This window comes from Tetrao urogallus (assembly GCF_951394365.1).
Source record: "Tetrao urogallus genome assembly, chromosome: 1".
NCBI classification, from domain to species: domain Eukaryota; kingdom Metazoa; phylum Chordata; class Aves; order Galliformes; family Phasianidae; genus Tetrao; species Tetrao urogallus.
Genome location: NC_136813.1, coordinates 154,809,439 through 154,825,350, shown reverse-complemented (window position 1 = coordinate 154,825,350; position 15,912 = coordinate 154,809,439). Strand labels below are relative to the sequence as shown.

At 41.3% G+C, this 15,912-nt stretch overlaps 1 protein-coding gene across 2 annotated transcripts in view; it reads left to right on the top strand.

Annotated features, from left to right (window-relative positions):
• SYT1 (synaptotagmin 1) overlaps nucleotides 1–2,393 on the top strand; it is a gene marked incomplete at both ends in the record, with an annotated part of 118,093 nt that extends 115,700 nt beyond the window's left edge. For both annotated transcript variants that reach the window (XM_079549761.1, XM_079549760.1), the window contains one exon: nucleotides 2,187–2,393. In XM_079549761.1, the coding sequence (XP_079405887.1) occupies nucleotides 2,187–2,393 (207 nt within the window). The remainder of the gene's footprint in view (nucleotides 1–2,186) is intronic.
• Between the last annotated feature and the right edge of the window lie 13,519 nt (nucleotides 2,394–15,912).

Here is a 15,912-nt window from a genome sequence, read left to right as displayed (position 1 = left end):
AATGGGCACGCAAGGAAAAGTGGTATGTTGAAAGGCAGTGGGAGAAGGCCACTGGGAAGTCAAATCCTTTTCCTACAGTCAAATCAAGTACCTGTTTCACCACTTTCAAAGCAGACCACATCCATAGGTAGCAGTCTCTACGCCCATTCATTCCAAGGAAACTGCTAATCCAAGAAGGCAGAGATGGTGCTTTCTGCTGCACCTTTTGTATTTTGCAGTGCAGCTGTTGCTTTAATATGTGATAATATGCAGTACAAAAGTACTGAGATGCTTACATTTCTCTGTGGGTTTAAGTCAGAGACCATGCAGTGAAAATCATTTCATCATTAACCATCTGAGCTACTTTTTCTTCCATCTTAATAGATCAAAAAAGTGTCTTTTGTTTTCAGTGCTCACTGTTCCATTATGATTAACAAAGGAAAAATCCAATAATAACTAGCCCTGAGCTTCTAGATGCAGCAGACAATATTTTTTGGTACCATAAAATAGAACTCATGTCTGTGTTTTGTATCCGTGATTGTATCATGCATCTAAAACATAAATGTTCATTTGGGGAGGTACCATCAACATTAAAGTGAGTGTATTGCAAGCAGCAAAACTGAAACATCATTTTGGCTCTAGAAATACTTGCTTCAGGATATTGCTGTATATCATGAGTGCTCTTGGGAAACAGAATCTTGAGTTTGATGTACACTTTTGTCATCGGCAACTATATCAATACTTTAGTGCTTGCTGGAATTATTTCTTTCTCTGGCTCAGTGAATTGCAGAGTCTTGTAAGTGAATGGACCCTAAAAAACAGAGCTCGTGAGTCTGATCTTGTAGAGATGCTTAAGGGTTACTTTTAAAAGATAAACCCTATTGCAAGCAATGAAATTAATTGTGCTAGTAGAAAAATCCAGACTATACACATATTTAAAACCTTAAATTTAAAAAAACTGATACTTGAGAATTTATATATATTATTTATTTATTTGTTTATTAAGAAATCTATTTCAGTGCATTTCTTCCTCCAGTTCAGGAAGCTCACATTCACATAGGGAACTATATATATTTATAAGGGGATGGAAAGAAGTCCCAAAAAGAACTGTATGCTCAACTTTACCAGGAAAATCTCTAAGCAGAAACATTTACAGTTAAGTAAAATCAGCCCAAGGCTGTTTAATGTCTCAGATACTATTAAGAATACCACTCCACTGAAGGCAAAGCTCTTTGTACTGTTTCAGTAAATCTTAACAACCTGATGGAGAGGAACATGTGCGTGTATACACAAATACCTGCCTTGAACTCTGCCTCTCAATGTGCCCCGGCCCAAGTGAACAGAAACTGGTGTGTGAGGTCTGAGAGATGGGCTTTTACAATTCTGTGTGCCAGAGCTTACCAATGCTACAGTCAAGTGGCTCTGCAGCTCTGGCGCGGTTGCAGGCCAGACCTCGCTGTGCCTGATAGTGCTGCTGTGCCAGAGCCCCGAGACACCCGTTTCTTCTTCTTTCCGGCTCCCTTGGGTGTGCAGTCTCTTTTTCCTGACTGCTTTATAGTTGTACGGATCTATCACGTACACATAGATAGGGGTGTGCACATGCACACACGCAGGTACGTACGTCTATCTGTAGATAGCAGCTCTAAGGGCTGTCCTCTGAATTATTTCTGCAAACAGACGATTTGCATGCAAGATAGATAGAAGGAGTTGTTTAGAAGTAGGAAGAATTGAGTGCAACATTGGAAATGGTACATTGGTGTGGAATTCATTTCTGAATTCAACCTTCTAAGTTTAACATTTACTTATACGATAGTGATATATTTAACTGAACTACTTTTTAATTAACTTTGCTTAAGATCTCACCCTTAGCCCTACAGACTTCAGGTAGCCTGATTCTCCAGGAACAACAAAAAGAATGTGTACGTTGTTAAGCCATTAAAGGAAAAAATCAACTTTTATTCTCCCATGAAGCTCTTTGACACCAGGGGGTGAATTGCATGTTAACCTTGAGGTTCTGAGTAGAAATACATCTGGAAGGCTCACAAGAAACAAAGACAAGTGTTTGAATTTACTTATGGTTGGAGGAGCCTCCTCTGGCAGTCGTGCATCTGCTCAATTGGTGTGTACGGAGTCTCGATTGTAACTGTCTGTGCTCAAATTCCTCTCTGCCCTTCTCCCCTCACTGGTCTTTTTCTGTCTCATTGTAGAAAGTGCAAATTGTTGTAACTGTTTTGGACTATGACAAGATTGGCAAGAACGATGCCATCGGGAAAGTCTTTGTGGGCTACAACAGCACTGGAGCAGAGCTGAGGCATTGGTCAGACATGTTGGCCAACCCCAGGCGGCCCATCGCACAGTGGCACACCCTACAGCCCGAGGAGGAGGTAGATGCCATGCTGGCAGTCAAGAAGTAAATTAAATTAAATTAAAGTACGAAGAAGAAGAAGCCTTTCTGCATTTGCCCACATAGTGCTCTTTAGCCAGTATCTGTAAATACCTCAGTAATATGGGTCCTTTCATTTCCAGCCATGTGTTCCTGTCACTGATCAGTTGTACTTTTAAATTAATTCCTGTTTTAATTTGCACAACTTTAAATGTAGAGAGCCCTCTAACGGCGCTTCATTTCACCACTGCCCCCCAGATCTACTCTTCTTTTAAGCAATATGATGTGTAGATAGAGCATGACAGAAATTATTTATTGTATCACACAGTTGTATATATACACCAGTAGGCTGAGAATTTATTTCTAGTTTGTGTATTTGTATGTTGTAAGCGTTTCCTAATCTGTGTATATCTAGATGTTTTTAATAAGATGTTCTATTTTAAATTATGTAAATTGACTGAGATATAGGAGAGCTGATAATATATTATAGGGTAACTATTGTATCGTCTGCATTCCAGAAAAAAATTCCAACTTGTAAGGCACTAGTAGTGTTACACTGACATCTTAAAGGACAACTTAAATCTGAGCTTTCAACTGGACCATCCTAATAACAAGCTACGCATACACAGTGAATCTTGGAGGGGCACATCCAATTTGGTAGACTTCTTTGACAGGCAACTTAGCATGATCTGAGCAGCTCCATGGCTGACCTCAAGGAGATGTAGCCAGAAGCCAGGAGATCAGTTTTTTGTATATACTCCAAAGCGCAAACATTACAGACCGAAAAGGCTTTCGATTGAAAGTTGAGGAAGCAGTTCCGTAGGAGGCGACAATTTCATCTCACGTGAAAGTAAGAACATTGCAGAGGTTATGCGGGGAGGGGGGGACGGGAGGGGGGAGGCGCAGCGGTCGCGAAACGCTGCCATGAAATCAAGAGTAGCTCTCCGTTATCACCTTTATACAAAATTTGCATACTGTGAATTCCATCCACGATTTCACATTATAATGAGTTTGCACATTAGACTTTGTAACAAAATATTTTATTATACTATCTCAGATTAGAAGGAATGCAGAATATTTTTTAGACACAGCCGTGTGAGTTTATTATACAAAATAGTTTCATGGTAAACGGACAGTATTGTAATCCCATCAGAAGATGACAAAATTTAGCCATAGTTCTAAATGCACTTCAAAGTAAGCCAAAAGAGAACAGCTAGTGACCTTTTATATACTATTTATACTTAAGTTTTAATTTGTCCTTTAAAAAAAAAAGTGAAAACAAAGAACAAGTTCTAGAAAACTGAAGCAACCTCTTCTGTATACTAGATGCTCGTTTCAGGAGGAGTTTTTAAATGTTTTCAATGTTATTATGTAGTAAATGGCACTATTATGAAGCTATTAGTCATTCCATAAGAGTCTTGAAAGACTGCTCTGTGTATCACTGTGACTGCCGTGTGTGCTTAGAAATGTAGTTTTCTCAGTGGATAGCAATCAATTTATTCCGTAGTGATATTGTAATAATACTGCCATTCCCTTCTACTGCACTGCCGAAGGAATGCATAGCACAAGCAGTTCTAGTTATTACGGACCAATTTAGAACTGGAGAGCTATGCAGGAGACAAGGAGGCTATATTGAATGGGTTGACCACGCAGCATTTTGTCAAGCCCTGTGCAATATTCCCCGTTTCCAACCTCCCTCACCCTAGCGCCCCGCTGCTTTACTGTAGATAGCCATCTTACAGCTAGCCAGCATGTCATCTCGGCTTGTGCCATCTCATCAAGTCATTTAGGGCATCACTTCTATCCCATGTACTGTCCTTTGAAGCCCTTTGAAGCCCCTCGCTTGTCTTTCCAAGCTGTGAATATATTTATAATGCTTTGAAAAGTGGATTACTTTCAGCCATGCAAACTACCCCAGAAATGTGGCAATGCTATACCTTTTGGAGGGAGACGTGAGACGCTAATGCTTTTCTCAATTGTACCTAAAAGAAATTATTGTGAAAAACAAAAAAACGATGAATGTGGTTAGAGAACCATGGGCTGAAAATGAAATTCTACACCCTCCCTCAAGGCTCTGCTGCTGAGAGAGCTGTGACAGCGTGAGGTCAGTGTGATGGTGGCCACATGCCACCATTTGCAGTGCACGGAGGGAAAAAGGAGCAGCAAAGTGAGAGGAGACTAAAAGTATGGATCTCTCCTCACCTCCAAAAGTAAGTAGCAAGACCCATTTTCCTTCTTTTTTACATGAAACATGGAAAATACACAAGTGAGACATCTTCTGATAGAAACAGGCACATACATGCAAAGCATCAAGCTGGAATACTTTAAAATCTTAACCTTGAGGACCAAACCCCACCAAAGAAAAGACCGAGACAGTCAGCTTTCCAGCATAAGAGCAGATATTCAGCTTCATGGTCTCTAGCTTTCAGTTGTTCATTCGGGATAGCTGCAGGTTCAAACTGCCAGAACTGATTCATTGTGTTAAGGTATTCTTAATGCTTTTTCTTCCTACACTGCCAGACTGAATGTCACCGTAGAATTGGTTTGTAAGGTACTACGATTCTCAGAGACCGAACCTGCTATTTGACCAAGATGACATTTTCATCATCAAAGAAGCCACATGTACCTTTCTGACAAAGCTGTGTGAAGTATTAGAATCTGATGCTGTAGAAAGATCCTAGTTGCCTTTGTGTATATTTACTGCCTGCTTGAGTGTTTCTCTGTGTGGGTTTTCTCTGTATCTTGTAGAAATGTTTGGGGTGTTTTATCCTGCCATATCGCTCGTGGCCCGCGAGCTGACAACTTTAGCCGTATTTTACCTTCATTTTTGATGAGGTGGTTTATATTTTGTTCCACTTTGTGTAGTGACTTCCCACAGTAGAGTTTTCCAATTGTCGTTAAAATAACATACATATTACACAGATATTCAATAAAAATGTTTTATTTCCTGTTGATGTTTCAGTGTTTCTCTTTTGATCTAAAATTAATTATAAAAAAAAAAAAAAAGGCATTTCACTCATAGACCTTAACACAACCATAAACACAGCAGTACTGCAAATGCTATGACACCAGGCCTTGATGGGGTCTGTTGTAAGGCAGTCACAGCCAGAGCTTCTCCAGTAGGCGAACTTTGCCTGCCCTGCAGATGAAGCATTCCTCTGCTTTCCCAAGGAAGCTGATTATTTGCCTCCTGAGACATGATTCGCTAACAAAACACGGAGTACTTTCAACATCATGACAAAAACACCAAGCAGTTGCCTGTACAATTGGTACTCCTCCAGCCAATTGCAATTGTTTGCAGAGAGATGGTACCTTTTAACTTATCCAAGGGCTACTTCTAAGCTGGCCATAAAAATCAAGCCTCTTGTAGACTACAAGTCATCAGAGAAGGGACTAAAACTTTAAGTGGAAAAAACGTTCTGTGAGAAATTGAATCCACTAACAAGTGAACAGCATTGTACTTCAAAACGATTGAATTTCCTACCGAGAGAAACCATTCAAAACAAACAACAGCAGCAACACAAAAGCCTGTAGCCACGTTTGTTTTAAACATGTAACATTTTCCACAGCAACTCTTTCTGCTACTGCTTTTTCTCCCATTCTCCAAAGAAATTTACCCATTCCTTTCAGGAACCACAATAATTACTGATATGCACCACTTTAACCGCAGTCGTTTCTGCACCAGGAGCTCATTGGAACAATTTTCAGATCACCCATTTCCCTATTCCCACTGCTCAGAAACTGCTCATTTCTCCTAGCTGTTTTTTTACACCTTGAGTCAAGGAGCACCAAAGGGCCTTGTGCCACTTCTGTTGTCAGCATGTTCTTTTTTAACCATCTTGATGAGGGAATTCAATGCACCCTCAATAAGTTTGCAGACAACACCAAGTTGGGAGGAGTGTTGATCTGCCTGAGGGGAGAAAGGCACCAGAGGGACCTGGATAGACTGGATCGATGGGCCAATGCAAACTGTATGAGTTTCAATAGGACCAAGTGTCAGATCCTGCATTTTGGTCACAACAACCCCAGGCAACCCTACAGGCTTGGGGAGGTGTGACTGGAAAGCTGCCTGATGGAAAGGGACCTTGGTGTACTGATGGGCAATCTGCTGAATATGAGCCATGTTCTGTACTGCCTCCGTACTCAGCACTGATGAGGCCTCACCTTGAGTACTGTGTTCAGTTTTGGGCACCTCAGTACAGAAAGAACATTGAGGTGCTGGAGCAGGTCCAAAGAAGGACTACAAGGCTTGTGAGGGGCTTAGAGAATATGCCCTATGAAGAGTGACTGAAGAAACTGGGGCTGTTCAGGGGAAAAGGAGGCTGAGGGAAGACCTTATTGCTCTCTTCCAATATCTGAAAGGTGCTCACAGCGAAAGCGGGGTTGGTCTCTTCTCACCGATGACAGGATGAGGGGAAATGGCCTCAAGTTGTGCCAGAGTAAGTTTAGGTTGGATATCAGGAAACACTTCTTTACAGAAAGGCTTGTTAAATGCTGGAATAGGCTCCCTAGGGAGGTGGTTGAGTCTCCATCCTTGAATGTGTTTGAAAACCATTTGGATGTGGTGCTCAGGGACATGATTTAGTGGAGGGTTGTTAGGGTAGTTTGGTTAGGTTGTGGTTGGACTTGATGATCTTGAAGGACTTTTCCAACCTGAGCAATTCTATGATTCTATGCTGCTCCTTTCCTTGCCGTCTGAGCTGTTGTATTGCTCAGACCAAGCATGTACTTCCCTAAGAGCATCAGTTTGCTTACGAACAGACGTAGATCTATTAAAATCAATCAATAAAAGTACTTTGATCCTGATTCTCTATGTATCAGCTGTTTTGGTTGTTCTCGAGAATAACAAAATAACAACTTTGTCAATCAAGACCAGTTCTTCCAACAGGGCTGATCAGTTAAAGACAGTTATTACAACTAATGTAAGGAAAAATGCTTTGCATAATAGCTGTTATACAAAGTGGGAAAAGCAGCAAAAATTACCAATTATATTCAGTTCATTTAACCCCTAATCAACTGTCAAGAAAAACATTCTTTCCAACTAACAGACTGTTACGAAAGCAAAGGATCCACATCTCTTGATCACTTTTCACATCATGAGCCAATGAAAGTTAATTGCCTGTTAGTTATGCAAAGCAAGAATTAGAACATTGTATTTTCTGATAACCCTAACAGTCAATTTCTTTATTTATTTATGCACTACTATTTTCACTCCAGGCTTCCAGTTTCGTTTCTTGTACACATGCTGTCCTGCTTTTCAGAATGCACATCTACCACAGTCATGCCCAGTCTCTATTTTCACTGTCGGTTCGGATGCTTGTTCACCTGGATATTAAAGAAAGCATGGAAAAAGGGTTTTCTGTATGTACCACAAGAACTGATACTCAGTCTTAGTTACATTTTCCTTGCACACAGTAAATCTTCCTATGATCAACAGAGAAAATACTTTTAATGTTGTGCCAAAAAGTAGTATGCGACAGAGACGGTATGGGTCAGAAAATAGTTTATGGTACTGTGTGACTGATAACCTGCAGCAGTATTTTCAAATACATAAGCCACACTAAGAGGTTTATTCAAGACTTAAAAAAAAAAATAAAAAAAAAAAAAAAAAAGTTTTCTGAACACGATAATGATCTGTACTTGGATAATATTGGTTTTGAAAAGGGCATATATGTTGGGGAGGCAAAAGACAGTTCTTCCAGCCTTTTGGGCTGAGGAATGAAGGGGCAGGTAGGTGGTTTAGTATTTTTCCTCTAGACATGTGCTATGCAATAACATACCATGATTCTAAACAAACATTTAGACCAAAAAAAAAAAAAAGTTAATAAATTTCATCTTCTGACAGAATCAGGCTCACCATCTTGACAGCTGACATTTAATTTCCGTCAGATGTTTCAGATCTTGTATACTCTTATTATTTACAACAAGGAGAGCACTCCATACGCAATGCACTGATGCTACACACCAAACAGAACCAACATCATTTTTTCTCAAAAATAGATGAACAGTGCACAAAATGTTCTCTGCAGCAAAATATTCCCTGATCTGATAATCAAGATTGTCCCACAACCCTTCGCAAACCTCATAAATTTTGCTTGTATTCTCTCAAAGTCCAGGGACAGTTCTGGTTTTGTACTTAATTGTACTGATGTTGTGCTTCAGATTTCAAGGCTCTTCCTAAGAAGCAGCAGCACCCACTAAAATGTTGTTCCAAAACAGTGACACGAATCTTCCATTGAAGAATTCCAGGTTGGCCTGAGGCTGTATTTGTCTGCTCTCTTGGACCATTTGTCACGAGGAGGAAGATCTCTGGCTGCAAATCCTGATGGAAAGCCTGTCAGGTTGTAGCATGGAATGTGACATAGAAGTCAGTTAACTCACAGTTAGAAGCATTATCATCCTAGTGAGTTCTGATGCTCTACAACTTGCATCCCAAGTCTCCCAGATTAAATGCTGGAAAGATTCAGGTTACAGTCGTTTATTTGCTCCATGCTTCAGAAAAGAGTCTATTTCCCAATACGAAGAATGACATCTCCCACTCCAGCCCAGTGATAAGGAGCAATGCTTACTGTTCTCAGTTTGGATTTAACACAAATAGCTGCCCAAAAGGTTTGACCACCGTGACAATAATTAAATCTGCAGTAATTATTAATGCAGTAAGAAGAGCAAGCAAGAAAAGCAAGGTAGCTTCTCCAGTAGACATTTTAAGTACAGATAACACAGGGGAATACATGGGAAAAATGCAGGAAGAAAAATAAATCATTTGCAGATCAGGAGCCTGTATCTTCGTCTCCCTCCACACTGTATTCCCATGTCCCTGATATGTCAAAAGAGCAACAAGATCTCTTCAGCTAAAATTCTGATCCCGTGTTTGCTCCCATTTGTGTTGTATTTACTGTGTTTCTTCTTCTAGCTGAGCACAAAATCTTTGATTGTTGACAGTTTTCTTGCTTTCCTTCTCATGTTCTACCTCTGCTTAGCCAACTTTCCCTTCCTTTCTAAAGTTTATTGAACCACTCACCCTGTGACAACAGGCATCTAAAAATCTCTTAGGAACATGGATTAAGGAAAAAACACTGAGCCACAAGTGCCTTCACAGCCAGTTAGGATGTGCTTCAGAGTATACGAGTATGAAGACGCTACAGTCTGTAATCCTTCCCACAGAATAAAACCTTTCTGTACGTGTACAGTGTAAAGCATGCTTTCTTCATGATCTTATTATAGCTAGCAATGATGAGTCATATCAGCACTTCAAAGAAGAGCAGTAGCACTTTTGATGGAGAAGAAATGTGATGGACTGGGCGATACCGAGGGCTTTTTTTTTTCCCCGCACCAGGAGTTCTAAACCATTTCCCACCAAGACTTTCATCATCTCAAGTGCCTTCATCAGATCTCCTGTAACCCTCTCCCTAAGAAAGAGCAAACGCTCTGCCTAGCACCATAATATAAGCACATTTCATTATAACCAAGGTAGACGAACAATCAGTATGAACTGCACATTAGCCTCAGCTCATCTCCTTCCAGCCTTGCTTGAAGTTGGCAGCACATATACTTCTCCTCTGAACACATTCTAAGAGGACCATCTCTGCTTTTGAGCTGACTCTGGCAGCTTTGATTTGCATCCTTCCTATAAGGCGTTTCAAGGGGAGCAAACTTTTAGTCACATCACCATCCATGTCCACTTCCAGTTTTCAAATAAAGCAAAACGTACATGATACAGACATTAGCAAACACAAAACAGGATGTCAAAATAGTAGTACACTGGAATCCAGACTTTAAAACATTTTGATAGAATTAGCAAGCCAAAAGGGAACTCTTTCATTTTCCTGGTAGCCAGGCTATCTGTTTTATAGCATCTTCTCTTTCTTCAGTATGCATGTGCATTAGTTATCGCCTGGTTGACAGCTCCATAAATCCTCCCATGCTCTTGATACGTCTGAGGATAGATGAGGAGCTCCTTCATGACAGACTTTTTCATGTCCCCACAGAGTCACACAGCATGTTCCCTGACTAGCAGCTGTTAAAATACAAATATGCACTGGCTCGTTGTATTCCTCAGCACCCCTAAAACAGTAGGCCTCCTCCGCAAGTAAGCAGCAACAGACCGTTCCCTGCTGAGTGTATTCATGGCATATACACATGCCATGTACATGGCATCTTCCAACTTCATTTACACTCACATTGCTGCCATGTTTGACTTCTTTTCCTATAATGCGCCCCACACAGAATTCTGGTCCAAATTTTGGGCAGCTGGGCTTTACAATGCTACAAACACTAGATATGTAAATTCTGTAGCCAAGGCCTTCAAGATCCCTGGCTTACAACTTCGGAGGTCTGAAATCACCATTGACACAATCTGCTAAACAATCACGTTACTGTCAGTCAAATCATCTTAACAAAAAGTCCTCTGGATTGCTGTATTCCTCCTTACCAAGTTAAAAGAGGAAAAAGAAAAGTGAATAGTAATATCATGTTCAGATCATCTCATTAACGATGTATTTCTATATTGTAGAGCAGCCACTTAGCATGACACGGTTTTACAGAGCTGAATCGGTTTTTAAAATCCTGCAAGAATTGTATCCTTTTTATCTGAGCTACTTAGCAGAATTTATGAAAACATTTGATCCTGTTAATTATCTAAAACAGCTATCCATGAAGTGCATTTGGTCTTATTAGCAGCAACATGGCCCCTTCTTCGCTACGCAATATGATTCAGCACATGCCTCATAACACAGCCACAGGGCACTCATCAAGGAAAAAAAAAAAAAAAAAAACAAACTCAAACAAACAAACAAAAAAAGCACTTTGGAAATTACTGATCTGGATAATACCATGAAATAAGCCATTCCTAACACATGGCTCCTGGAGACTGTCTGAAGAAGACAGTCCAATATTAGCCCTAGAAGAAAGTGAGGAGTTAGCACACAGCAGCAGACTGCTTGATTATTTCGTGGATGCAGCCAGGCAGGCAGTTTCCCTATGTTTAATAAGCAGAGGGCACACAGCAAAGACCTAAGGTCAGGTCTCCCCTCCACTAGAACTGAATGTATCCAGAGAGACAAAGCTGAGGAGCTGCAAAGTTTTTCAGGTTGGGTAGAACTGGAGCTTGCACCAACTCTCTTGGATTTCCCTTCCCCACGCATACAGAGGAGCTGGGGCAGAGGTTTACTGCTAATTGTAACAACGAGGAGCCAGGATATCTGTACCTCAGGGATGTCCAGCATCAGTCCCATTAGGCCAATAACCCATCAGCCACTGTCTCTCACCTGATGGCTGTGCCAAAGTGTTAGCTTAACCTCCACAAGCTTCTCACCTTCAGATCAGTGAGGGTCTGTTCAGACACAGACATGGTTGATCCATCTTCTGAACCTCACTGATCCTGCAGATAGAAACTGGGTGAACTGCTGCCTTTGCATGTTCCCAAATGACACCACTGGCAGTACTGCTACCCTGCAGCTGCATGTACACTGTTTTCTTTTCTACTCAACAACCCAGGGCTGCATTTCCCAAACCTTCTCTGATTCTAACCACAGCTGCAGCTGTTCTTTTTTTCATCAGGCTCGCCATCCTAGTTAATTGGACTTCTTATGTGTTTAGGAGCTAATTAAGTAATGGCTGGCCTGATGGGCAGAATGCTACATTGGGATGATCAGGTTTTACTCCTGACTCAGACAAATAGTTTTGTTCTTGTGTTTTTTTTAATAGGGAATCTCATATAATTTTCTTCATGTTTCTGTTACCTCTGTTTCCACATACGTAATGAGCAAACAAAAATAAGTTGAAGAAAAAAGTGTTGCAGATAGCATGTAACATAGTAATATAAAAACAACACCACTAATACCTAATTAGGATTTATATGATTCCTTGTTTTTTCAAGGCCCTGTATAAATCCTGACCATCATATCTCAAGGATTGTGTCAGTCAGGAGTTAGCAAGCCTAACTGTTGGCAGAAAGCAAAAGCCACTAATTTGATTTCAGATGAGTTATATTCCACACAGGGCTGCAGCAGTGCTTAGAGCTTTGGTCCCAGCTCAGCTCCAGCCTCAGGGCTAACAGCATGCTCTTACCCAGCAGTAAGGTATTTCAGAGATTTCACAGAACTCCTTGTGCAGAACTGTGGGGCACCACATTGAAGCTACTCACATCCCCTCACACACCACCACACATTTAGATCTTTCTCAGAGAACTGAACATAACTATGAAAGTACATCTGAATGTGCCCAGGGAGGAGACTAAAAGTGCCACGCACTTCCATGATGGAGATGAGCATCATATTGGTTGCTTCCTACCTGGAAGTGTAACCACTGATTGGAAAAGTAACAGATGTTTTCCCAAGAAACATATCCCAGCCAGACTCAGATCAGATTTGAGCCAAGGTAAGGAAGAGGTGAGCACTTCCCTGCTCAATCAAGATGGATTGAGAAGCCTAATTTCAGGGTCTAGAGCACTGCAGAGCCAGGTTAGTGAATTAGCTCTCTCTCACATGCAACTGTCAATTTCAACTTTTTGCAGAGTGCAGAGTGCTGTTTCCTTATGCTTCAGTCACTTTACCACATCCCTTTCTCTCAGTGCAGTTGTAGCTCCACTTTGTGGAAGATGAAGAAAGCAGAGTGAGCCAGGTGTATTGACTGCAGGGCTGTGGGGAGGATTTCTGAGGGAAGCAGGCGTAGAAAAGATGCAGGTCTTCAGAATCAGCCAGCAAAGATTACTGAGCAATAAGAATATTTCTCATTTTTTATCGACGTGAAGGGCATTCAAATATTTCCAAACACGCCATGTTTCTTTCTTCTACTTGGTTGTAATTATACAAAATCAACTATAGAATACAACAGGCCAAAAACTGAATGCAAATGTTTTTCCTGTATATCTAGATATGGAGCCGTGGAATCTGCCTCACAGCAGATCCGTTTTTGCTAATGAAAAAGGGAGGTATTTCAACCTGGATGTTCTGATAGAGCTCACTGTATTGTATCACTTCAGAAGTTTTCCACTTTTTAGATAATGCTAGAACAGAAATGGTGTGGTTTTGAGTGTCCAGATGCTACAGTTAGAATGTTCCCAAAAGTATTAAATAATTACTAAAAATATTTAAATTCTATTTATGATTTCTGTTTAAAATCTTTAAAATGTTAAAATCTTTAGAAAATTAAAATCTTGCCCAGTGAGGTTATGGATGCCTCTCCCTGGAAGCATTCAAGGCCAGGCTGAATGGGGCTGTGAGCAACCTGGTCAAGAGGGAGATATCCCTACCTATAGCAGGGGCTTGGAACCAGCTGATCTTAAAAGTTCCTCCCAACCCAATCTATTCTATGATACTATCTTAAAAAGTATTTTTGGAGGAAAGCCAGAGGACTGGCTTTCTGATACGGCTGCTTATTGACGGCATAGAACTGAAGTGAGTTTTCAAAGAAGATGATCTGGAATTCATCTTTAGCCTTTCCTAAAAAAACACCTGTACTTTTGAATGCTGCAAAATCAAGTTCAATTCGTAATGAGTGTGGACATTCAATTTAAGACATATGACTATAGGTATCCACATACAGGTGTATAAGGTCACCTGATGTGTAATTCCAAGCATAGACAACAAAGATGTGGCCTCTACAGACTGAGCAGGTTACGTAATGCTTTGTGCATGGGGAATGCCATTCCTCTTCGAGCTCCAGTGACTGCTATGGAAGTTTAGGTGCCCAGTGCTCATGTAGAGAGTAAATGGGCATCTCAGTTTAATGTCAGTGTCAAAATAAATGCCTCCTAACACATCCAGAGCTGCCCTCTCACAATTTGGCTCTACATAGAATAAAGCATTCTGGCACTCAGCTTTGAAGAGATTTTGAAGTGCTTTAGGAACCCCTTCTCACTGCAGGCCCCATTCTGAGCTTCAGCAGAGCATGTGCTCTTAATTGCAAGTTTGTGTCATGTCAGATCATGCCAAGAGCTGTAAAGCCTTCCTAAGTGCTGGTCACAGCAATTTGATCAAAACCACAGGCCATATCAAAATAACAGGAAGACAGAGGAACTGGATTATCCTTTAAGTAGGTTAGGGCATTGTCTCAGTTTTGGATGGCAGGGCCAGTGTCTTTCAGGTTCTGAGGGCTGCACTCGCACTCCAATCACACCCAGCAAACGAAGTGAAAGCAGCTAGGGCGCTTTTAAGTGGACCCTCGTGACTGTTTTCTCAGAAATTTCACCCTGGCAATGACCTTGTCTGAGGAAAGGCTCAGGTCTATGTGAGGAGCAGGAGATAGATAGACGTGGTCTGAAGAATCTTCACAAATAACTTCAGGTCTTTCCAGAAAGGGGAACGAGTTTCAAGATTTTTTACATGACACTGAAAGTGCTGAGAAGGGCACTTCAGCACCTACTGCCCGTGGAGCTCTGAAGCATGCTAGTAGCATCAATGCAGGGGACAATGCAGCAATGTAGTATACAGCTCTATACATTCACCCTAAGAAATGCAGGGAGAACACTGAAAAATCAACAACAGTCTGAAGGAAAAACATGAGAATGCCAGCTGATGCCCTGTGCCTCACTTGTATGCATACAACCTAGGGAAAGGTCTTGAGGGACAGCATAGAAGGCCTGAAGCCTTCCCATTGATTGCTGCACATGAGCACAGCAGTTGCTCTTGGTGAAAGAGAAGGAATCAGGGCCAAAGCTGAGGCTGCAACTGTGTTCAAAAATATTTTGTTTACTCTAAAGAAATTCCAGGAATTAACACAGCTAGTAAGCAGTTATGGTGCATGCTACGCCCAAGGATGCCATATGCTTGGCCACCTCAAGTGGTAAACAGGCACCTAGAGCACAGGCAGTAGCCCTGGTTTCAGGACTACTGAAAAACATTTTGTGCTGATGCTGACTATTAAAAGTGTTGGTTCCCACCAGCTCTGTATACCAACCATTCATCCGGGAGGAGTTTCCCCAAGGAGACTTCTCTAGAATCCAAAATGTCGTCCTTTAGGGTTTAGTGTAACTCCAGGGAAGCAGACCATGTAAACAGTCTGAGCCTCTGAATGAAAGGAATGCAGAGTGGAATGAAAATGAAGGACTAGAATGTAATTCCTGTAAACACAACCATCAGCCTTTCTTAAATTAAACACATACCTATCTTCCCACCGCTTCATATATGCACAGCAGCTCAGTAAAGTCCAGGGAAGTGTCAGAGGCAGGAAAATATTGCTCTAAGTTTTACTTAAGGAAATTAAACTTCTGACATTCTATAACATGCATTGCTGTGAAATACTGTGGCAACACAACAGATGTCCCAAAGTGGCCAGTGAGATGCTGAATACATTTAAAAATCACAGAATCACACAGAATTTCAGGGGTTAAGAGGGTCCCATGGAGATCATCTGGTCTGATGCAGGTCTTACAGGAAAGCATCCAGGTGGATTTTGGATTCTCTCCATAGGAGACTGCACAGACTCTCTGGGCAGCCTGTTCCAGTGTTATGTCACCCTCACAGTGAAGGAGTTCTTCCTCACGTTCATACAAAACTTCCTCTTTGCAGTTCGTGCGCATTGCCCCTTGTCCTTCTGCTGGGCACCACTGA